This window comes from Xenopus tropicalis, chromosome 4, assembly GCF_000004195.4.
Source record: "Xenopus tropicalis strain Nigerian chromosome 4, UCB_Xtro_10.0, whole genome shotgun sequence".
NCBI classification, from domain to species: Eukaryota; Metazoa; Chordata; class Amphibia; order Anura; family Pipidae; genus Xenopus; species Xenopus tropicalis.
In genome coordinates this window covers 55,954,253-55,979,460 of record NC_030680.2, presented here as the reverse complement: position 1 = coordinate 55,979,460, position 25,208 = coordinate 55,954,253, and the positions used below count along the sequence as shown (strand labels likewise).

The following is a 25,208-nucleotide window of genomic DNA, read 5'->3' as shown; positions in this document are numbered from 1 at the left end:
TTTATGTGGCTATACCAGTTAGTCCCAAAATCAATTTTTCATAAAATCTGTTGTTTTCCTATTAAACTACACATTATTTTATTTTTTTACATTTGTAAGCATAGTTCAGATCCCAAAAAGGCTTTGTGAATTCAAAGGCAAATAAAATTAGTTCCATGATACCATGTTAATATGTAAATATATACTGTACTACACAATATATATATATATATAGAGAGAAACAACTATTGTAGCAAATCCAGCTCTAGCAAATTGTGAGGTAAGCAATCTATATATATATACTGGAACAAGAACAGCACTCCTAGGATTTAAAGAAATGTGAGCAAAATGTAAATGCAAAAATAGAAAGGTATATTAATCGACATTTCAGTCTCACATAGAAACCTTCATCTTGTTTTTCACTCCAGATGAAGAATTCTGTCTGTCTTTCTATATATCTCTATCTATCTCTCTCTTTATCTCTCTATCACTATAAAAACATGCAAGAAGGTTAACTATTTGTGTGAATGTGATTGTGATAGATACCTTAGATTGTAAGCTTCAGTAGGCAGGGTTTGATATAAATTATGTTTATCACTGTACAGAGCTGCCTTCAATGTTAGTGGTATATAAATAACAACAACAACAATATTATTATTATTATTATTATTATTATTATTATTAATAATAACAACAACATTATTTATTGGACTGGTCAAAATGTAAACTAAAGTTATATTTTTATTGGTTTTCACACTGTGGAAACTTGTTAGGAAAATGAAGAAATTTATTGCTCATGGGAGAATAAAACCCTGCGGTTGAGCCAATTACATTGTAGGATCTTTATCATGGCAATGCATCAGACACAATATTTATTATTTTAATTAACAGCATCACTGTAGGAGATAGCACACAACGTATTCTGTAATAATATGTTGGCAAAGCAAAATGACTTATAATGTGTTAAATTATTTTTTATAGGAAATTACAGTAAGGTATATGTTCCAAAATAACAAGATAGTATTTTGAAATGTATTGCAATTTCCATTTGTATTTTTTTTTTCTTTTAAAAAGTAATTGCCTTAAATGCCAATCTGAAACTCACAGTATTTGCTCAAGAAACTTCAAAACATGTTCTTAATAGTAGCCAGTGACAGGTTTTGACAAATCTCCATTATTATATATGGTTTACAAATTAAGATGTTTTTCCTTATATGATTAAGGAGCAATAAAATACAAAATGCCTTACTTTTTTTCCAAATAATAGTATGTATTTACCCTACAGAAATATTGTTTAATTCTTAACTCATGTGAATAAATGTCCTTATCTCTAGACACAAACAGGGTTACTTAATAAAATACACAAAGTTTGCTCAGGTGCAGTAACCTATAGCAACCAATCAGCAGGTAGCATTTACTGGTCACCTGTTTAAAAACAAACATCTGATTGGTTGATATGGGTTACTGCTTCTGGGCAAACTTAGTGCCTTTTTTATATATGAAGGATTGTGTCTGCCTATTGCTTTTACTAAACATCTTCCCTTATTTAGAGCTAGGTTTGCCACCTGTCCTGTTTTGACCTGGACAGCTCAGTTTTCTGAAGGGTTGTCCAGGTCAAAACCTCCTGCACGGTTTTCCAAATTAATAAAACCAGGCAGGACTCACTGAGATTGACGCTACAAAAGGCCAATCGCCAATCGCCACGTCATAGCCCCGTTCAATGATGTCAATGTCCACCTCTTTCTCTATCCCCCTGACATCACAACCCCACCAATCCCTGCCTCTATGACATCACCGCCCACCCCCTGCCCGGCAAAAAAATCTCAGTTCAGTCTAGTTCAAATGGAGAGCTGGGAAAGACAAACTAATAGTCTGTGTGCACCCCAAGGCCATTATGCACAGTTTCATCCAAACACTCAATCTACATTCTTGTCTTTGAGGCAACCATAAATAATCCTAGTGTATATGCTTAACCAAGCCTCACTGTGTAAGGTACAATCCTGACACTGAGAGTCTTTTAGTGCAAGATGGAAAAGTAGCATATATTCATCAAAGATCTAAGTGGGTTACATGCAGATATACAGTAGGTCTGCAAATGCGGGCTTCAAAAAGGGGAGATTAAGAAGATTATGCATTCTATGGCTCCACTTTATTAATACTTGGCAAATTGTTAAAGGCAAAAAAAAACCCATAACGTTTTGTTTTGGTTTAATGTCTGATCATAAAAATCTGTCTAACACGTTTCTAAGAAAAAGAAAAAAATGTCCTTTCATTATTCTCACTCTTTCAGGTTTGTTACAGGTGTTCTAATATTATTTAGTTTGCTTAAAACATAATATGTGATCATCTCTTTGTACTTTTTTAAAATTTGTTTCACAAGAATCAATTGTACATTATTTGTTACCCTCTTAACAGGGTTTCACCATCTGCTTCTTGTTCTGCTAAGAAATTTATTGTAATCTATCTGATTTACATGAAGTCTTTAGCTGGAGCAGGATGGAGTGGGTGAAGAGACAGGAGTGGGATGGAGGAGGGAAAGTGACAGGTGTGGGCAGAAGCGGGAACAGGACTGGTGGGCAAGAGAACAAGAAGCAAGAGCTAGGGACACGCCACAGTGCTCAAACAGAAGCTAATGCTCAGGCCAGAAAGTGATGCAGAGTCAGCCCTGACTGGTTGACTCCAACAGACCTATAAGGCTCCTAAGGTGAGATTGAATAGCTAGGTGCACATATGAAAGTGAGAATTAATGAGAGACCAAAGTTTGCAAGCTGCTCTTCTGACCTAGTGGTTAAGGAGAACAGCTAGGAAACAGGAGGTTCCTGACTTGACTACCAGCAGAGCTTTACACCTATGCGTTTGGGGGAAATCCACAGTAATCAGGTGGTAGGTCTTTCAGGCAAGTAGCAGCTGGGGCTAAAGGGAAAACTAGAAATAACCTGGAGCATGTATAGTCCAGGAACAGTCTAGAGCAGAGTGGCGATGACATCAGACTAGAACAGTAATAGACTAGAGAGCAAGGCTTCAGTGCTTGGGCCATTAAGTTAGGAGTGGAAAGGGTTTTATAGGAAGGGCATGGCTGTGTATGGCTAGCCCAACACTGATTATAACACTTCTGGGGTTTGATACACATCAGGTATGACCAGCAAATAAAAGTCCGTATACATTAATAACATTTCAGGTTCCTTCTTGGTCTAGTGGCCAAGTGAGGGAAAAGACATCAAAAAGCCAGGAAGCACCTTGTGCAAATTTTAGCTGGTCCACATTTTCAAATGTATTTTTATTTAATTCAAGGTGATGTCCCATTTTGCTTTACATTTTCAATTTTTAAAACATTTTAAATTACAACTGAGTTTTGCTGTGTCAAAAACCACCACTCTTATTAATGTACAAAAGAACACAATATCTGATCAACATGAATAAAGCTACCAAATAGCAGCTTCTCATAGAGATTGCTGTGCACTTAAATGCATGTAGTTCTTTTAAGCCAGTGATCCCCAACCAGTGGCTCCAGAGCAACATGTTGCTCACCAACCCCTTGGATGTTGCTCTCAGTGGCATCAAAGCAGGTGCTCATTTTTGAATTTCTGGTAAGGAGGCAAATTTTGGTTACATAAAAACCAATTGTAATCCCAAACAGAGCCTTCTGTAGGCTGCCAGTCCATATATGACATATATTACTATCCCCAGGAAGTTTTCATGCTATCTATAAGACAAAATTATCAGAAGCTTTATGTATGACCATGTTTATTGATTACACTAGCACTTTTAGATAGCTGGGGGGAGATTTAGCAAATCCTGAAGCATTACCAGCAGTTCAATATTTTCTCTATTTATCAACACTTTCATGATTGTCAGCAAAATTTTCCTGACGGTATGGAAAGTTTTAGTGAATTGATACATTTGTTAAAGAAGGTACATGTGTCATATTGTCACTATTGTCACTATTTTGTTCTATGGGATGTTGAGTAGTGCTGAATACTTATACCACCACCGTAATCCCTGCTGCAAATAGAATCCTTAAACAGTGTTTTTTTTTCCAATAAAACAGATTGTTCTTATGTGGGAAACAAACTGCTAAATCTGCAATGCCTGATATATAACCATTGTTAAATATTGTTTAGGTCCTTTTCTCTGGGCAATAGTAACCCCTATTTCTATCTATCTATCTATCTATCTATCTATCACCTATCTATATCACTATATCTAAATATGCCGAAGTAGATCTTTCTTTATTCCATTTAGAGATTTGTGCACAAGGCATGAAGTCAATTGCTTTGGATTTGGCATAGAAATAGGACATCCCACAGAACAGATGTCAGATGTAGTGTTATGAAATCTATCCAATTACACTCAGATTCTTACACTGGCTGTAATCAGAGCTTCATCTGACTAACATATTTATTGAGTTTGATAGTATCTGAATCGACAGACATAAACGTAGTTCTGCAATAAACTATTTTCAATTGATTATACTTGTTAAAATCTACTTGCCTTCTCGGGGGAATTTCAGAAATTCTGCATGCACTGAGATCATTTTTTTCTTGTTAACACTAAAGCAGGAAGTGTCAAGCTCTAAAAAATGAAAGGTCTTATTAATGTTTTGCCTTACAGTACACTTTATTGTGCTGCGAATGGTAGATTCATTATTTAAGGCAGCAAAGCAATTTAGTAGCTTAGAAAATAATGAAGAGCTGCAGTTAAGTCCAAGTTTAAAGTGTGAACTTCAACAACAGCCCCATCTAGTACTGTATATAGTAGTATTTCCATTGTCTGGTTCTGCCAAGGATATATGATAATTGTCTGAATCTAAGGAAGAAAAATATCCTTTAGAAGCATGTAAGCAATTACAAATGTACTTGTTTTTTCAATGTAACATTCATTACTTTTTCCAAACCCAATGTTAAAATTATTATTGACTTCAGCAAAACGTATATTAAATGGTATTGTATTAGAAGAACTGCTTAGGGTCATTTGCATTAATGCATAATTAGGGGAAAACTTAATCTTATGATAATTTGTAGTTTAATACCTTTCTTGTACACACTGTAACACACTTCAGCTGGTGATCACAATACAAAAAGCTTCTTTAAGTTGTACACCTGATTAAGAGGTCCCCCTTGAAAGCATGTAGTTTGCCTTGTAATCAGTAAATAAAACACATAGGACTCTGTTTTGCCCAACAAGAGTAATCTGTGTGCCTCTGTTCTTTTTTGTGTTGTTTGAATTAATAAATGCAACAGCATGACTTCTAAGGACCTCAGTGTAATACCAAACAAGAGTGTCCACAAGCATATACAGTAGGTAAACTCTCTTTGTAGCCATACAACTGCTGTCAGAGCAGCAATCATTGTACAATGATTACTTATGGCAAACTAGTAAACTAATGTTGTACATTTATTGTATTACCACCTACATTCTTAGTAGAATGTGATATGTTTAAACAGATTTTTTAACCATAACATCAATTTCAAGGATATAGACTTTTCTGTCACAATTAGTGGTAAGTGGAAATGGTGCATTTGCTTCATTCAAAAATTTGCAACACCTCGCAATTTCTCTGAAATGCATTGGAGTCAATAGAAAGGCAAAATTACATTACAAGTATTGTTTGCTCTGCATTAGTATGCCCCCATGTTGACAATTTCTAACAAAATGACACCCAGATAGCTATTTAGATAGACAGGAGGGGAGTTAAAGGGAGCTCCAATCCTTCCAACAGCCACTTGGAGACAAATAGAATATCTGTTCAAGACAAGGAAAAATATGAAGTAGAAAAACATTCATGCTAATTATTATTGGGGTATAGATGCCTCCACACTTCTGTGAGGCTTGTTTCAGAAGCTTTAGTAGATTTCTAGGGACATGAAAAGTGAGGTGAGCCTGTATTTACTTTTTGTTGAGAACCATGTTAAGGTCCCCATTGCAGATAATATGTTGGTAAGAGAATGTAAATCATATTAACTGCTGAATGCAATTGTCAGCAAGACTGAGATGATAGTAAGCAACTAATGGCTACAAATTTGCGAAACTGCTGAAAAATTTGTGTATTTTTTTTGTAGGCAACTTTATTGACATGACTGCAACCACAACTTTTTCCTTTCTCTGCAAATTATTGTTGTGGTGAATTTTTGTGGCAGTTTAGTGAAAGAAAGTTGCTAATGACTTAATGCTTAATTTTGCAGCAAGCCCATGTCTGGTGAAAAAATTTGCTCATTGCTATTAATGGTATAGCCATAACTAACAAAAGTTTAACCAATCAAACCCAGTTAGCTTTATAGGAATTACTAATTTCCCTATATAGTTGAACAATGCTTGATTAACAAAACACATGTTTAACAAAGCATATCTGTCAGGAACACGCCACTCTCAGATGCACATGACACCGGGACGGGGAAAAAAGGGGTTACACTCACCTTTCACACAGGTTAGACTAACATCAGGCACCCCCAAACACACCAACGCCCCAAATAACTATTCACTGCCACCAACTATCATTAACAGGTGATAGAAACCTAATACACAAACTGTATCACAAACTTCCTCTTACTGTTCTTGGTGTTAGCTTTCACTAACGAGCACTCTAGCAGAGAAAGGGTTAAATTACCGTCAAACCTACTCTCCTGCTAGCAGTCAACTAGTTAATTAGCATTTACACAGAACTTGCACTCTACAGTTACAGACATGAGATTGTAACATTCTAGGCCCAAACAATTATACCAGGTACGTGAGTCTTAAAGCCAAAGGACATATCTTATTAAATTTTATAATTAATATTACAAGGATAAACAGTGCATTTAAAAAGATTTTACAAAAAGAGACATATACATACAATCAGTAAATAAAATAAAAGGGAATAAAACACAGAGAAACCCTATGTACATTACAGAGTAAGGAATTTCCAAGTGTCCTCCTGGAGGTAAGAGTTTGAAAGCCTGAGCACACAACCCAACAGAAATTGGGACCTCCAAAAAATAAGCTCAAGAGAACCTGAGTCTGTTGCCCTGTTTATCCCCCTGCTGGGACCCTCCTCATTACCGTATGCATGAGGAGGGAGGGTCCAGGAATTTCTGCAATTCTCAGGACAGTTGCTGTCATATAATATTGGCACTTGCTAGTACCCAATATTATTATAAAAATATGGGCTTCCTTTAACCCATATGTGGGCGATCAGAATGATACCAAACATGAGGGGTGTCTTATGTCCCAGTCCCCCAGAAACTATCCCTCCTAGCTGGTGGGTATAGGCAGTCCCTGTTAGAGATGTAGCGAACTGTTCGCCGGCGAACTAATTCGCGCGAACATCGGGTGTTCGCAAGTCCGCAAATTCGCGAACTTTTCGTGATGTTCGCAATTTGGGTTCGCCGGCACCGAAAAAATCGCAAAACTTACGATAACGGTACAAATTCTCCGAAAAAATCGCAAAACTTACGATAACGGTACGAAAAAGTCGCAAAACTTACGATAACGTTATGAATGATCCGAAAAAGTCGCAAAACTTACGATAACGGTACGAATGATCCGAAAAAAGTCGCAAAACTTACGATAACGTTACGAATGTTTCGAAAAAGTCGCAAAACTTACGATAACGGTACGAATGATCCGAAAAAGTCGCAAAACTTACGATAACGTTACGAAAGCTCCGAAAAAGTCGCAAAACTTACGATAACGTTACGAAAGCTCCGAAAAAGTCGCAAAACTTACGATAACTTTACAAAAGCGCCGGAAAATACGAAAAAGTCGCAAAATTACCGATCATTTCGAAAAACGGCGTGTGTCAATTTTTCAGAGGTTTTTGCCCTTGATCCCCCTCCTGCATGCCACTGTCCAGGTCGTGGCACCCTTTAAACAACTTTAAAATCAGTTTTCTGGGCAGAAATGGCTTTTCTATTTTTTAAAGTTCGCCTTCCCATTGAAGTCTATGGGGTTCGCAAAGTTCGCGAATATTCGCAATTTTCGGCGGAAGTTCGCGAACAGGTTCGCGAACTTTTTTTTTGAGGTTCGCTACATCCCTAGTCCCTGTTTGGTAACATTGGGAAGCATGGGACCTCCTCATAACCAATATATGATTTATGAGGATGTGAACCCTAAAGCAAAGGAGATATGGATCCCTTTCTATAATCCATATTTTCTCCTAGCTGCTCCCTCCTGCTGTTCTTAGGTCCACAATTGCCTGTCTGATCAACATATCAAAGAAACCAATGGACTCAGCTTCCTGCCCCCAAATGGCTGGCTCCTAATTGTCTGATTAACCCAGATAAGTTTGTCACCTTCCACAGTCCCTTGCATATTTAATTAATTAATGGCCTCTTGTGGACACAAAAGCCAAATGCTGCCAGGTTTAACCCTTTACAATTCCAGGGCAATACTGCTGGCATGACAATATCTTTAAACACTAGTATTCATATAGAGAACTGAAGACAACCTGGGATCACCTATCATGTCATCCCTAGTTAATTAAAGAAAAAGATTCAGACAGTCAAAAGAAACTGTCTAAGTATGTCTTATTTAGGCGGAGCTGAATGATGTCTGAAGATGAGAATTTTCATTATTCTTAGATCTTGATAAAGGCAAGCATTATAGACAGCCTTTTTTTTACAGCCCACTAAAAGGGTTCTATTTATCAGGCTGTGTAAAATGATTTATGCTAGAAAATTGGTGTAAAAGCATGATATAATATATGGCATATTTATGAAGTCATACATATCTACTATGTGATTTGAAAAAACAGCTGCTAGACTTTTAGATATAGCTGTAAGATTGCCTAAAATCAATATACAACTTGATAAGTATGCCACATTTTATAAGGTGATAGGGGATAAGGTTCAGACAGCAATGTATGTCTGTAAGGAGGTAAAATGAATTATGTTTTAACGTAAATAGTTAAAGCTATGTGCAGGGCCAGCCAGTAGGTGACATCAAGTCCACCTGAGAGACGTCTGAAGACAGACAGGTGTACCGCACTAGGGTTAATAGATCCAGGAACAAGAGCTAGACAGGTTAGCTAGGAAGGATAGCTTTTGGGATAGAGCCCCAGTGGTTATTGTACACTGGATAGGGATTGTAAGTGTGTAAGATTAGGGTAGCAGCCTTGCAGTAAAGCTATAGAGAGGCAGCTTGAGTAGAGCATGGGCACTGTAAGGAGAAAGGGGTCCAGGATGCTTCAAGGGAGATACACTGTGTGAGAGTGTGTTTGATTTAAACTTGTGTGTTTAGTATTGTGAGAAACCTGCAATAAAGTCAGTTCCGGTTCAGCTCACTTCATTGTAGTCATGACTATTTTTTCAGCAAAGACCTGCATTGGTCCTCAAAGGAAAAGGAAACAGCCCCGGGTAACAACATTTACATGCTTTTATAAAATTTGCTGTCTTTCTTCCACTGGCAGATCAGTTTGCTAAAAACAATCTGGGCTTTTAAAAAGTTCAAGAAATTTGCACAAAGAAAAAATTGTTTATACAAAGGACCATTTTCACATTGTGACTATTTCTTCCTGTTATCAACTTTTATTATATTCCTCCTAAAGTCATAGGTTTGATGCTGACTCCACTGCCAGCTTCAAGCAAACCATAGGTCTCCTATTTTTCTGAAGACAGTCTGGTCTAAGCTATCCTACAGATGCAAGTAATTTGATCAACTTAGCACAGCGACAAATGACTGTCAAGGACTGTATCCATATTAATACAGTATTAGTGGGTTTACTTTCCATTAGTCTCAACAATGTGACATCTGCTTTGGCAGTTCCTGATTTATGCTTGCATTTCAGCACAAGGACCTCTCCTAATAGGCCCTGTCTACTGTTTACAGTGTCCACACACTTTCATTTCATGAACCCCCAGTGCTCCTTAGTTGGATTCCAGGGCAAGGAGTTTGTATGTTGTCCCTGGGTTTGTGTTGTATGTATGTATGTATAACTTTATTTATAAATCGCTACTTATGTACGCAGCGCTGTACAGTAGAATACATTAATATAAACAGGGGTATTAAAATAGATAAATACAAAGTATTACAATAAGCACAAATACATACAAGATACAGTTGCAATAAGTTAAGAGTCAGAGACACAAGAGGATGGAGGTCCCTGCCCCGTAGACCTTACAATCTATATGGGAGGGTAACTTACAGACACAAATAGGCAAATATAAGTGCTGTAGGTCACACTGGGTGACATTACAATATAAGTGCTAGTTCCCTGGTCAGGTGCTGGGCGAGTGCTCCAAAAGGTAGTCTTTTAGTTTGGTTTTAAAAAGACTGAGGGAGGATTCTCTCCGGAGGAAATCAGGGAGGGCATTCCAAATGTAAGGGGCAGCAAGGCAGAAAGTTTTAAGGCGGGAAACAGCAGTTGTAGTGGGGGACGCAACCAAACGATTGCTCTGCGAGGAACGAAGGAGTTAGCTGCAGAAAAATTCACTGCGCGTCCAAGAATAGTCGAGGTAGAATAGTCGACGTCCAAAATTGTCGCAAGAATAGTCGCGCATCCAAAAATTGTCGCAAGAATAGTCGCAAGGCCAAAATAGTTGCAGGCGTCAAAAGAATAGTTGCCCGTCCAAAATTGTCGCAAGAATAGTCGCAGGCGTCAGAAGAATAGTCGCGCATCAGAAAAATAGTTCCCGCGCATCATTTTCGCCGTTTCACGAATTTTTCACAATTTTACGAATCTTTTGAAAGATTCGCAAAATTATTGGTGAAACGGGACAGATTCTCTCATCACTATTAATTTGCTCCTGATAATACTGACCCTACTGTGTGTAAATGTGATCTTGTAGTGTGTGAAGCGACCTTAGATTAAACTGCAACGGGTCAGGGATTGATGTGAATGATGTATAATCTCTGTAAAGCACTGGAAAAATGTGTTGGAACTATATACAGTAAATACCAGGAAATAAATAAATACTTCATAAGTTTTCTACTATTAGCCTTTCCTTTTTTCCTATTATATCTACTTTTAGCCTTTCCTATTGGAAGCCCAATATATGTAATATCCACAAATCTCCAAGTTATGGGAAGACCATTGTAGATTTAATTATTTCCTTTTTCTCTGTAATAATAAAAAAGTAGTTTGTACTTGATCCTAACTAAATCCATATTGGTGGCATAACAATTCTATTGGGTTCATTTCATGTTTAAATATTTTTTAGTAGATGTATGGTAAAGTGATTGACATTACAGAAAAAATACCTTATCCTCAAAACTCCAGGTCCCAGTTTAATGCCCCCGGCTTAGTGACCTGCGATTAATTTTTGCTACCGTGGGTGACTAATCTCACCAAAATACCTTTCCACCAGCAACAAAGTAAATTGCCAGTGGAAAGGCATTCGTTTTTCAAAGTTGCCAGCAGGAGGAAACATTGTGCAACTTCGGAAAAACAAGCAACACATAATTCAGAGATATTAATTGCCTGCATTAGCCTAAACCTTCCTTAATCTATGTAGGTATATTTTTTTGTATATAGTGCTCCAATGCATATATAGCATATGCAATATAAAAACAGACACAGTAAATCATACAATAAATAGAGAATAAATGTTTACCCTCATCCCGAAACTATGAGAACCAATGATGACCACTTTCACTATTCAATGTACCCATACCCAGGAATAATTGATTATTGATCAATAAGTGTCTCTAGATCACTTCAAACTTTGTATTATATTACTACACTAATGCATACAGACCTGCTACCATATTGTAATGAATAACAAACTTACCCAAACTTAATTATGTACCAGCCTCAGACATTGGTTGACTTTTGTTTCTTCTCATTGGTTTTGTTTTTTAGGTGATGCTTGTGCATTTATTAAAAGATGCAATTCCATCTTTAGTTTTTTTAGCAGAGTAAAACCATTCCTTCTTCCTTGTTTTTTAACAACATGACCAATTTCTGCAGTTAAAGTAGATAGGCAGCATGATCCTATAACTTAAACACTTCACTGCAGACATGGGTGAAGTGCTCTGCATAATACTGGGCTGCATAGGAGGGTGGCACAAAAGTTTAAAAGAAAAACACCTGTAAAGCATGTGTGAGTTTGCAAAAAAAAACGTATTAGGATGACCTAGTTGCAATTTGGAAAAGGAAAGTATGTTATCATTAGACAAGAACATACCTTTTAGACAAAGATCAAAGCAACATATGTGGCAAGATTCTCAGACAGTGCATATTAAAGCCTCCATACCTAGAATACCTAATGGTGGTCGTACACCGTGTTGTACTTGCAAGGCACTAAAGCCAAAAATAATAGACTAAAAAACATCCTGGAATCCTTCATTAACCAAAATAAAGGAGCCTTTACAATGGTGCATTGCTCTTAACTCCTCTTCTCATCACATGTATTAAGACAAATATATAAATTGATAGTTCATGTAGCTGCTATGTGTCAATTACTTGGGCAATGTCAATTTTTAATCTAAGATATGAATCCTCTAGGGCAAAGTAATGCACTTTCTAATGTGATTTATTGATAGCTCCAACACTAACAGAATCTTAATTGTCATTTCAGCTTCACACAGACTTGGATCCTGGGAACACTAAAATCAAGTACATTCTTTCAGGAGAGGGAGCTGGGACAATCTTTGTGATCAATGACAAGACTGGAGATATTCACGCAATGAAAAGACTTGATCGAGAGGAAAAGGCTGAATACACACTAACAGCTCAAGCTGTCGATAGGGATACAAACAAACCTCTGGAGCCTCCTTCAGAATTCATTATCAAAGTTCAGGACATCAATGACAATGCACCAGAGTTTCTTAATGGACCATATCACGCCACTGTTCCAGAGATGTCCATTGTGGGTATGTATGCATACTAATTTCAAGTAGCTTTTAAAAGTCACCATCTAAAATTGCTTTTTCCACTAATGCTAATTTGTTGTAGATTGTTATTTCAATTATTTATCTACTTTGTACCATGCATTTTAATTGAGCTATAGCCAAGTAGCCATGGTGATTGGAATGAAGTACTAGCTTGTACTATTTAACTCTTATAAGAAAGCTTAATTAGGCTATGCTTATTATTCAATTAGTTTATGTTTAAGTAAGGTGTTGATTTTGGACTGTGTTCCCAATCATTTAAAACAAACAGCTTTAGTCATTGCTTTTCCTTTGTTAGCTATCAGCATATTTTATATATTCTCTTTTTATTAGTTATGCAGAATTTCTAAACTAGTACAAATATATACCTGTAATAAACCTGGCTGTACTTGTAGAGTTAGCTTTTGTGATCTCTAGCTACTTGTTTGAATATTGCTAGATTACCTGTTGAATTTGGGTTGCTTTACTAAATACTGTTTTAATTGCTGTTGAATTCAAATGTGAAAATTGGTTACACTCATAATTGTGCTTTTTGATGTTTTAGTGACTTAGCAGAGGATAGTGTAAACTCACCACCCTCACCACCCTCACCACCCTCACCACCCTCTCCTGGCTTGATTTCAGTGATATGCAGTGATATATATTTATTAAACATACACGTATAGTTATGGATGTCTGATCTCTAGATGTTGCTCTAAGCCACTTACAATTATTACAACCCTGTTTCCAAAAAAGTTGAGACACTGTAAAATAGAAATAAATGGAATGATTTGCAAATCAATATGAAACATACCCCTGTTTTTCAGAAACCAATACATTTCCTCAGTTTCATCACCTCTACTTTTAACAATGTTCTGTAAATTTTTGGGAACTGAAGACAACAATTGCTACTAAACCAGCTGCTGGTCCCCCTGGCCTCTCTGGGATGCACTCTTCTTACCATCAAATAGATTTTTCAGCCTTTTTTATACCAAAATCCATATTGGAAGCAAAACATATAATGTTTTTGATGATTTAATGATTTTGAAAAGACTTAAGGAATGTGATCCAGTCATGAAAAAATCTCTTATCCGGAAAACCCCAGGTCCAAAGCATTCTAGATAATAGATGCTATCAAATAGATTTTTCAGCCTTTTTTATACCAAAATCCATATTGGAAGCAAAACATATAATGTTTTTGATGATTTAATGATTTTGAGAAGGCTTAAGGTATGTGATCCAATCATGAAAAAATCTCTTATCCGGAAAACCCCAGGTCCAAAGCATTCTAGATAATAGATGCTATACTTATATTTGTATTTCTTTGTCAATCACCCCCCAAAATAATTTGTACAACAAATGTAAGCTTTCTGCTCTCACATTACCATACAACATTTCTTTAGAACCACCAAAAATGTTACCCTTATGTATGCTCTTCACTTCTAGCTACATTACAGAAATATTATTATATAGTATATTTCTAACCATTAATGGAGCATTGTTCTTCTCAAAGTTTCATTCAAAATTCTTCACATTTAACAAAACTTACTTAAAACTTTCTTAGCTTTTTTCCTCTTTTTTTTACCTTTTTCATAAACTTGCTTTTCTGGCACCTGCTAGGCTCCCACCACCCATCTCTAAAAGGAGAAAGCAGTTTCTGATAAAAGCACATGCTTTGTATTCAGTCTGTGTATGGTGCAAGCTAATTGGCCCAATGTTTCTTATTTTTTTAATGTATTTTTTAATGCTCCCATTTATATTTGCAGTGCTATATTATATATATATAATTTAGCTTTCCACAGTTTATACATGGGTATCCTTTTCTGTGTCTCTTTATTTGGAGGTCAGGGGTAAATAAAACTAGAGGGTAACCTTAAATGAAAATGGAGATGATAATGAATATGGCAGATGTTACTGAATATATGTGCTAAAAGAACAGTTGTAGGAAATGTATGGTTTTATTCTGTGGTGTCTATTAAAATATTTTACATATATTTGCAAGTTATGACAGCTAATATTCAATATCATTTTATATGACGTGCCAGAAACAGAGTTTTAAACTTGTAATGGCCATTTACAGAATAAGGTTTTACAAAGGCATTCATAATGCTTACTGAGAAATAGTAGGTGAATCATCAGTGTATCAAAAATTCATAACCACTTGGCCAATAAATCACAGACACATTTAATATTAATGTAGCTTTTAAAATTCTCTGTTAGTTTTTCCTACATGGTATGTGTACGTTTGGACTCAATGTCTTTCTGCTGATATCAAGAGCAATGCCAAGGTTAAGTATTGTGCTACGTTATCTGACTATTAAATTGACAAAATTATGAAACTGAACTACAGCCAGGAGACAATTCCTGTTGCCATGTCAAAACAGTCATTTTGCCCTGTGGCATGAAGGGCATCACTATTAATGTGTTTTAGGCTATAAAATAAAATCTCTTGATATTGGCATTATCATTGCAGAGTTGTCTATTGATTAATTCATCGTTTTCAACACATCAATGAAGAGGTCTCCTTAAAGTCAAGCCTTTAAGTCAGATTTAAAGTATGTTAACACCAGGCTTTACAAATGGCTACAAACTGAAAGTCTCCCAGAGCTAAAGAAGCTTTAGTAAAGTAAATCTTCATCCTACAAAGATCCAGGGAAGGGTAACTTACAGTACCATAATGTAAAATAAAGTTCTATAAACAATCTGCAAATGAATCAATGATATTGAAATCAGCGTTTTAATCATGAATTATTCGTTGTGCAGTGCATCAGTATTAGCATTGATCCCATTTTATTGAATTTCTTCTTTTTTCTGCTCTTTACATGTTAAAAGAGTAAAGGTTAAAGCAGAAAATGCTGTGTTGATACTTAAACTGGTGAAATATACTGTTTTTCAAAGAGTAAATGACAAGCAGGCTAATAAAGCAAGAATGCTTGACATAAAATAGATGTGAGTTAGTTGTAAATAATTTAAAAATTTTCCCTCCAGGATATTGGTATAATGTTAAATGATTGAAATAAATATAAAGAAACATAAGGAGTTATATACATTAGATTTCTATAGGTGTGTCTCCTGCCAAAGAATGATAAAGCATCTAGTAAAGCTGTGAATTGAATTGCCAAGCTGAGGGGAAGTATTTATTATTACTATCATTATTATTTATGCAGTTCTTAACAGGGGTTTGGCATCTTTGGAGCTAAGGTCCTTTGATGAGTCTTCTGCACTACTAAATCATATCCTGGCTGTATACTAACCGAGGGGCATTTTTATTACAGTGTGCAAGCCAAAGTCACTGGTGATAGTCCTAGAACAGTCCTAGAACCTCCCTCTGTTTGTTTAAGATAGCAGCTGCCATTTTAGCTTGGTCTCAGTAGCTTCTGTACTGCAGCTGCTGGTAGCTCAGATTACACAGCACATTTAGGAGTGGGATAGAGATGATGTGAGGGGGGAGAAGGAGAAGGGAGGGGGAGAGAGCAGCAAACTGAGCAGACTTGTGCCATGGCCCAAAGGATTTTTCTGAGAGCAGGAAGTCTGACACAGAAGAACATGTGTGCACAAAAGAAGAAACAAAAACCTGTGTTTATTTTGATAGAGGACCCAGTGCAGAGTTTCTGTGAGTGTTTATGGCTGTATTTACATAGACCTTTCTGATAAAAGTTACTTAGTTTTTACCTTTCCTTCTTCTTTAAATACACAAATCACAATGTATTTATAAAATGTACACATATTGTATAAAATAAAGATATAACACAAGCAAATATCCATGCGGTAAGTCTATGAAGATTCTAATTCATCCAGGTCATGATATACAGTATCTAGTAGAATTAAGTCTAAAAAAACTCAGAAAAGTCCAGTTGTTTTAGACTTAATTCTACTAGATACTGTATCCATGAGGTAACACCCCATTGCAAAGAAGAAACTATATATGCAGTGGCTTTCCAGGGTGCTAGCCTTATTTTAGCAATGGTAGGTAGGCAGTCATGCAGAGGATCTGGAGCATAGAGACAGGGACACCATGTCTTCAGGCAAAACACAGGTTTATTCAGGGCCAATTCTTCCCAACAGAAACATAAGACATAAGTTCATAAACATACAGTTCCGGGTTGTGATTTATCCCTTCTTCAGGGTTCTCACCCTCCAGGGTTAGTTCCACGCTCTGGAACACTTAGGCTTCACATTAAACCTTGCTGAGCCCTCTCAGCACTCATCCATCTGGTCAGAACTCCCTCTGCTCCCTGCAGTGGCAGGAGGCACCCCCAGCTCCTCTGGAAGTTCCTGACACAGGCAGCCCTCCTGCTCTGTGCCCTGCTCTGAGAGTGACCTTCACACAGTCAAGGTTCAATTCCAACTCCCCCCCCTCTGTGTAAATCATACAGCCCTTTTATTGGCTGCTCACCTGCAGCCTAATCAGGCAGCTCCCTACAGCTGGCCAAATCAATACCTTAGTGAGATTTACTCCAACACAGCATTACCTGCTGTAAAACCAGGTGTTTTACCTGGTGCTCTTTGTATTCCACTATTAACACTGGTGGAAAACACACCAAACAATGATCTTTTTCATTGCATCTCTCACACTATTTACTAACCAATGCAGGGTAAAGGGCAACATATCTCTCTGGTGGCATTGTATAGTATTGGAGAACTTATATATATCTATCTATCTTTCTATCTATCTATCTTGTAGAGAAGTTACAGAAAAGTTGATAACAAAGAGATATACATTTCACAAATACAAAGAGTATTGTATAAACTGTGTAAGTAAAAAGGCAACTCAGATTACAACGTATAAATCAAATAATAATATAGGCTAGGATATTATGTATCTATTGCTGTGGCATGTAGTAGTTAACTGAGGATTCTTCTCATAGGAAGTGAATCAATTGTACCAGATATGTATATGATTTCAGCTTAGCTTGCTAATGTTCTCCTGTTGGGAATTCCACGTTAAAAAGGTAAAACAAAATCCATGATAATGCAGGGATGCAATGTGCATCTTAAGCTTTCAAATAGCAATCAGATAACGCACACTTTATATATGGCACACTGCCATATCTTTGTTCCTATCAAACAAGTGTTGTTCTGTGTGTGTGCCTCATTAGAAAATAAACTGTGCAAAGTTTAATATTTGTATACTTTACTATTACAGATAGTATGGTTGAATTAGTGCCCTGCCCCTACAATTTTTATAGAAATAACACATCCCTTAAGTATTAAGACACTCCTTAACTTTTATAAATATGGAGTGATCACTCAACACCGTCATTATAATGCCTGCACTTATACAACCTGCCCCAATAGCCATCTTGAATTCAAAAAGGAATTGTTTTCCCCTTTGAGGCAAATTAGAGAGGCTTTAGATTTAGGTTTTTCTTCCTCTGGATCAACTAGCCTTTAGGATGGTTTCATTAACCTATTTTAATATGTTAAATATATATAATATATAAAATACATGTATAGATACATACATTAATAAATAACCAAACAGAGGTCTAGTTTTGGGGGGCATAGTCTTTTATTTGCTGCAATTAGAATTTTTTTTTTTTGGTAATATGTAACAAGAGTTAGAAATAAGGTTGTTTTGTATTTTTGTCTCAATGGAGTCATATTGCTCCGATTATTACATGGACTAAATTCTAATTGACCTGCTGTGATATAGTTCTTGTGCATGAGGATAACAAGAAAAATCTTATTTTTCTTAAAATAATAGGTAGAGGGAACACAGCCTTAATATTCATATAAATAGGCTTCCTGCTGTTGTTGAAGGTAAGAGCATAAAAGCCTGTGTAGTTTGATTTTTGAGAGCTCTTTGGGTTTGCAGAGAATGTAATGTACTAGTGCTGAAGTAGAAAAAGGCTTATACAATAATTATCTAGAAGCATGTCACAATTTGAATGGTGCAATACACTTACAAAGGAATTCAAGAAACAAATGTCTTATTCGCTAGATTCTGGTTATACTGTGACAACACTACTTGCTTTTTAGGTTAATTAGTCTCTTCTAATTAAGCTGAGCAATTTAAAATGTTTATTCTTCTAGAGGTAGCACACTTAAAAACATGTGATGATTCCATAAACATATTTTAAATAAAGCCAATACATTTTAATATTATTTATTTTGCAAATGATTATGATACAATAAAACAGAGTATTCAAAAATGCTGTAGCAAATCAGCTGTGGTACTTTTATGTTCAAAAGTGGAGAAAAAATGCAAGTTGAATTGCGTAACTAGAATTTACCAGGTCTCTCAGCAAAATCCTATTAGATGACCTATTTCTCAAATGTTTATTAAAATAGTACATCTCTCAGGACCCTGCTGGCTAGTCAGCAGTAGTAGGGTCAGCTTCCATGATTATTACACCCCTGGCAAGTTCATATTGTATTAAATAAATATTATCATGAAGATGGATAGTTTAAAATAAGCCAATTAATTAAAGAAGAGGTATATTTTTTATCTCTCCCATCAAAATGAAAGATGTCATTTCAGGTCTAACGCTGAATTATATGCTTTGGCTTTTTTTTATTTCTAACAAAATTGGATAAGATGTAAAGAGGATCTTAAGAATCCATAGTTAAATATAAACATCTTATGTATAGCGATGAGGGAATCTGTTCCGTTTTGCAGAAAAATTTTTGTCGCCCGCGGCTATTATTTTGTCGCCCACGGCTATTATTTTGTTGCCCACGGCTATTGTTTTGTCGCCTGCGGCTATTGTTTCGTCGCCTGCGGCTATTGTTTCGTCGCCCACGGGTATTATTTTGTTGCACGGCTATTATTTCGTCACGCGGCTATCCTTTTGACACCCATGACTATTCTTTTTTGATGCCCGCGACGTGCGCCAAATTTTTCCGCTGCAAATTTTTTCATCTGTTTTCGCGAAACAATCCGCCAATGGCGAAATGTGGAAATTCGCAGCGAATCCATGCCTGGCGAAACATTTCGCCCATCACTACTTATGTATAAAAAACTTTTATTATTTAAAATACACTTTAAAGATTTCTTTACACATGCATTTGAATTTTTACAGAGGTAGTTTACCTTTGCCAATTGTCTCAGAATACCACTGAGTTTATTTAGTCAGTCTTTATTTGTGTGTTTGTGGTTTATTTTAGATGTTGAATAAAAAGCTAAATCAATCTGATTTTCAACAGCTATCTGGTTAATAGGGTAGGATTTACCGCAGCACCCTAGGAGTGGTTTGAATAAGAAATTGGATGGTTTAAAGAAGAGGGCTCTTCCTGATGAAGGAGAACTTTCAGTGTTTGATCACAGAAAGTTCACCTCCATCAGGGACAGCACCTTTAGGTGTTCTTGCATACTGTTCTTACAACCTTATAACTCAAAATACGATAAGTTTCTGGATGTTTTTTTTTTTAATGGCGACTTTTTATATGGCAACTTTTTTTTCTTCCCAGCAACTATTTCACTAAAGGATAGATTAGAGTCTATAAGCGTTATGTTGCTGGGTTTTTAACAGCAAAATTTTGTGGTAGTTTTGTGAAATATTTGCCGTGGCAAAATGAAGATTTTTGCCAAGAATACTTACCTGGCAAAAAATTTCACTTATTACTAGTCAAATTTTTTCACAGTTTCACAAATTTTTGGCGAAGCAAAATGGTACAGATTCACTCATCACTGCTTATTCCTAATTCTGACACATATTGGACTACTAAGAAGTGTGTTTTCACTGAAGGCACCTCAGACCCAGAGCCTTCTATGCTACATGCAAGAAATGTATTGGAAAGTGGTGGCACTGGATGACAGCCAAAGACAAAGGGCATTTAATAAATTATTTGAATGCAAGATAATTTGCATTTGATCATTGAAACAGTATTAGAATATAAACTGAATATTACCATTACTGTTTATTTATTTATAACTTGCCAGCATTTTGCAGGTCTACTCATAAATGGAATGTTAAGAAGTAGTAATATAATACAGGCATAATCAAAACTAAATATATGTTGTATGAGTGTCTAATCTGAGTAACTAGGTGGGAGAGGTGTCATAAAACAGAAAAAAACAATAATAATTTTCTTCTATGTAATCAAGATACATTTGCAATATTATTAACAGTAGCAACAGGGGCAAATTCCTGTATTTTTAGCCACAATTCAGCTTTCTTCTATGGGGTCCTGTACTAAGCACGAAACTTAACAGAACAGAATGAACTGGCGCATTGGTGCTTGCTGCAGTATGATAATATACACATCCCTTATCATACTGCAGCAAGCACCAATGCGCCAGTTACAAATAAAGTAAATGTTGCTGCATTATTTCTGTAGTCAAGAAAGGACTAAAGAAAACCCAAAAGTTACTGATAGATGCTGATTTCAGTAGCACCCAAACAGCAATGGTATTTATGCAAACAAATAAATAAAATCACTGTAAACTAGATTTAGAAAAGCTGATAAGAATAACCATTTCTTTCATTATGATAAACAAAAGGAATTCTGGGAATGAATTCCAGACTCTTAAAAAAAAATCCAATTTACATGGGTTTATCCTATATGCTACAGCTCCCCCACTGGGTTTGAAGCTGAAGCCAGGACAATAGCTGATCAGATTCCCAACTACAGACCGGTTTCACCCTTATTGGGGGCTCATCAGTGTAGTGCAGGGTTCATTATGATGAAATTATGAAAAGTGGACATTCCCTTTTAAATATGACGGTGTATGAACATTCACTTTAACATAACCATCAAGGTAAGTTCCATTTTATCACTTTCTGGCAGTAAGCAAATATTCTTTAAACAACTACATGTGGTTATTAAGGTTGGTTTTGCATATGTGATCAAACAATTTAAGGTTAACCATTGTTTTCCCAAGACCATTGTGACATACATTTTTATATTTCCTCACTGGAATATTGACTAGCTGGAATATTAATGTTGCCTCTAATATTACCAGACTCCTTCACGGTGACTCCTTGTGCACCATGGTGACTTGAATATGCCCACTGGGATAAAAGGCTCTTGTTTGGCACCCCAACATTTTTTAACTGCTCAGCCTTGATGAATTATTTTAAAAAAGGATTGTAATCTGAATCACTGCTAGTTCATTTATCTCCAGTGATAAGTGCTTAAAATCTCCAGGCACATCAAAAGCCTTCTAATAATATAAGTTAAGAAAAGTAGCCTAATTTGAATCATTATCTGTAGTTCATAGCTTTGATATACCTATTTAATCAACAGAACGGTTTGTGATAAAAGCACAATCAAAGGACTGGAGCGTAAAAGGAGAATGCTGTCATGCAGTTTACATAAATTCTGTATGGAGTTCAGTGTAATTGTGCACAAAATGCATATTAAATAAGCGTTGTTATATACCAGTGTCTGCTGCTGTTTTAGTTTATGTTTTGTCTAGTGTTTTATAATAGATTTACCAGACTTAAGTAGTATGAGATAGGACAAATAATAAATGCTAAATGAAAGATGTTTGGTCCACTGGGATATACAATCCCCATACAGTTGCAAAAACATTGGAACTATGCTGTTAAAAATAGAAATGGAAGAGGTAAATAAAAATGTTGGGTTCCAGTTAAATTTAAATGCAATTTGAATATGTCAAAATATATTTATTGTAGAAGGGCAAGTATCGACTAAGTTATGATGAATTAACCAACAGAGGGGTTTGGCAAAGCACAATGGGAAATGCAGAAAATATTGGAGGGTTTATATTACTTGAACATAATATAAATATAAAGTAGTTTGAGAAAGAGTTAATAGGGTTTCACAATCAAAAAGAACATTTAATCTTTCATAAAAGTTTTTGAACTGTACCGCCACTAAATTCTCGAGTAGGCTGTAAAACCATCCATGTCCTTCAACAGTAATTACTATTGAACATCTTATTTAAAATCTTATCATTTTCTTGGATCATACTATCTACTGACAAATAGTCATGTGGTGTTTATATCCATTTGTTCAAGCAATCAGTATCAATAATTATCTCTGTAATTGTCTTCTGATTTGCATGCCACCTCATTTCTAAATTCAACATTTAAATATTTGCCAAAGGCTATATATGTATTGGCATGCAAATACAATTACCAGGATATCATACCTGACTTTACTTTTTACCAGTTGTAGTATTTGAAATAAGTTGCATTGTGGCTCTAAGCTTTGAAATATTTAGCAAGTTTAGTATCCTTGTCATTTTGTCAGATGGACTTTATCAGTATGTGAGCATTAGGGCCATGGCCTATGGGAGATTTGTCACCCATGATGGCCGAGTGTAACCATTAATCTCCCCATAAGCCATGGCCCTTATAGTTAAAATGGCCCACACTGTCAGTCCAAACACGGGCATGTATGGCCAAATAAAAACGTGTCTTTTGTGTTTGTGGTCAAGGTTCATCTTTTGTATGTCTCCTATCTTCTTTGAGAAGATTCACGTAACAAGTTTAACGGATTTTAAAACTAGTGAAAAAAATGGAGAACATACTCTATTTTACAAAATATTAAAATATATATTCTAATAAAGACTATATAAATTTTAGGACATTGTATTTCACAGCTGAGTTTGTATAAAGTAATTCATATTAAAGAATATGTTGTGGTTCTGTGAAGAAGGGCCATTTGTTGGAAGATTAACGGTTATAATGGCAAGAAAGCTTTTTGGATTTTTGAGAAGAGAATAGACAGGGACCTAATATATTGTATCAAGTATCCATGTGGTTAAAATGGGAGATTATTTTACAAATAGCAATACAAGATTAATGGCACTTTCTGTTACGGTGAAATGGTTCATATTCAAAAAAAGTGGATTGATTTTGTATTTTCTATATGATACTCAGATTTGCACTCTCCTGCTCCATTTCTCTATTAAAATAGGGTACCTTGTATAATATTGAGCAGGTAATTTGGAGGGGACTAATAAAGTTGGGCATCTGTGGGACTAGGACACTTAAGGAGAGACTAACAGTATCAAAGACTGAGATCTTGATAAAAATAGCTTATTTTCTATTTAGAATTTTCCCATCTAAAAGAAATAATGAATTATCATTTTGATTGAGCTTGGTTCTACATTTGGGGACCTGATTGCAGTCATGGAAGTGACAGAGGTTTTTGAAAACATATGAGGGTCAGATACACACAGCTTGCAATGTTTGTATTGCAAAATGTTTGCAAGGAAAGGGAAGTGATATGATACCCTTTGGGTATTCAATACCTTACTGCTCTATTCAGTACCCACTTAATCAATTATGACTATATATATAGATGATATTGGTGCCTTATTATTTTTAATCTCTATTAAGTTTTCTTTGCTACTAATATATGTAGGTTCTATTATGTAGTATCATGGGGACGGAACAATCTGTCTAGATAGCCTCCTTTCTGGGATTTTCTTCCTTTTCTTCCTGTTTTTATTTTCTTTAAGAACCCATTAGGCAAAATAGAGGTGTAAGAGGGTCAGATGTTATTTGAATAAGGAAGCAGTGCTTTTATGTAATAAATGACTTTGTGGTGCACTATGTGATAGCAAGATAATTCTACCCCAATTAAGAGGTTTTTTGATGTCATAAGATTACAGTAGCCAGACAAAGTTACTAACCAGTCATAGGGACCAGAACCTAAACAAAGGTAGGTATACATAAAACCCTCACTAAGCACCAGAGTAGGTACTGTATTTGTGGCAGCAGCCATGGAGAACTGTAAGTATAGCAACAAGGATTACTTAGTGAGTGCTGATACTTATGCTTTATAAGAGCATTGTTACAGTACATATTGCCATCCAAGGGACAAAACAACAGTACTGAAAAGCTGCTAGAACCACCTAACCACCATTAATTACAGTTTGCATGTAATATAATGTATATATCAAGGGAATTTACACATTTATGTTAAGTCTTAGGAACGTTAATTATGGAGGTAGAGCTACTTGTATTTAAATAGCTCTTGGGATGTCTTGTTATAAGATGGTTTGCACTAACTGAAGATATTTTTTATGAATAGTGTTAGGATGCCATGCATTTCCTACATTATAAGAAGGATTGCACTATGTATATTACTGAGGGTAAATTTGTTGGAGGTGACAATCTTTAAGTGCATATTTATAAAGCTGCATAAAAAAAGTGTGCTGTTCTTTTTTAGTAAAATAGAAGGTAGCAGTGTAGTAGAATTTCATAGAAACTAGGGTAGTTTGTAAAATTGAGTATCATATCTACATTCCTATGAAACTCTGCTTACAAAGAAATTTTTTTAGACTTGTGCAGCTTTCACTCCACATACTGTATTGGACTGTTTTTGGAATTTGATATGTTTACTTTTGACATTAGTTCTGGTGTTGCACATACTTTAAAAAAATAAAATGTAAGTTAGTTTAACTCTTTGTCTATTAGGAGGGGCACCTTTGCTCCATTCTAAGTATTGCCACTTTTATAAATTTACAGCACAGATTAACAAGCTGACTAGAAACATGGGAGGCAGATTTATGATTACTTGAG

The 25,208-nt window shown here is 35.8% G+C and overlaps 1 protein-coding gene across 1 annotated transcript in view; it reads left to right on the top strand.

Moving 5' to 3' along the window:
- Positions 1-25,208, top strand: part of cdh8 (cadherin 8) — a 224,035-nt gene that overhangs the window by 81,835 nt on the left and 116,992 nt on the right. Inside the window, exon 3 of the mRNA XM_002935052.4 lies at positions 12,471-12,765. Within this exon, the coding sequence (XP_002935098.2) occupies positions 12,471-12,765 (295 nt within the window). The remainder of the gene's footprint in view (positions 1-12,470; positions 12,766-25,208) is intronic.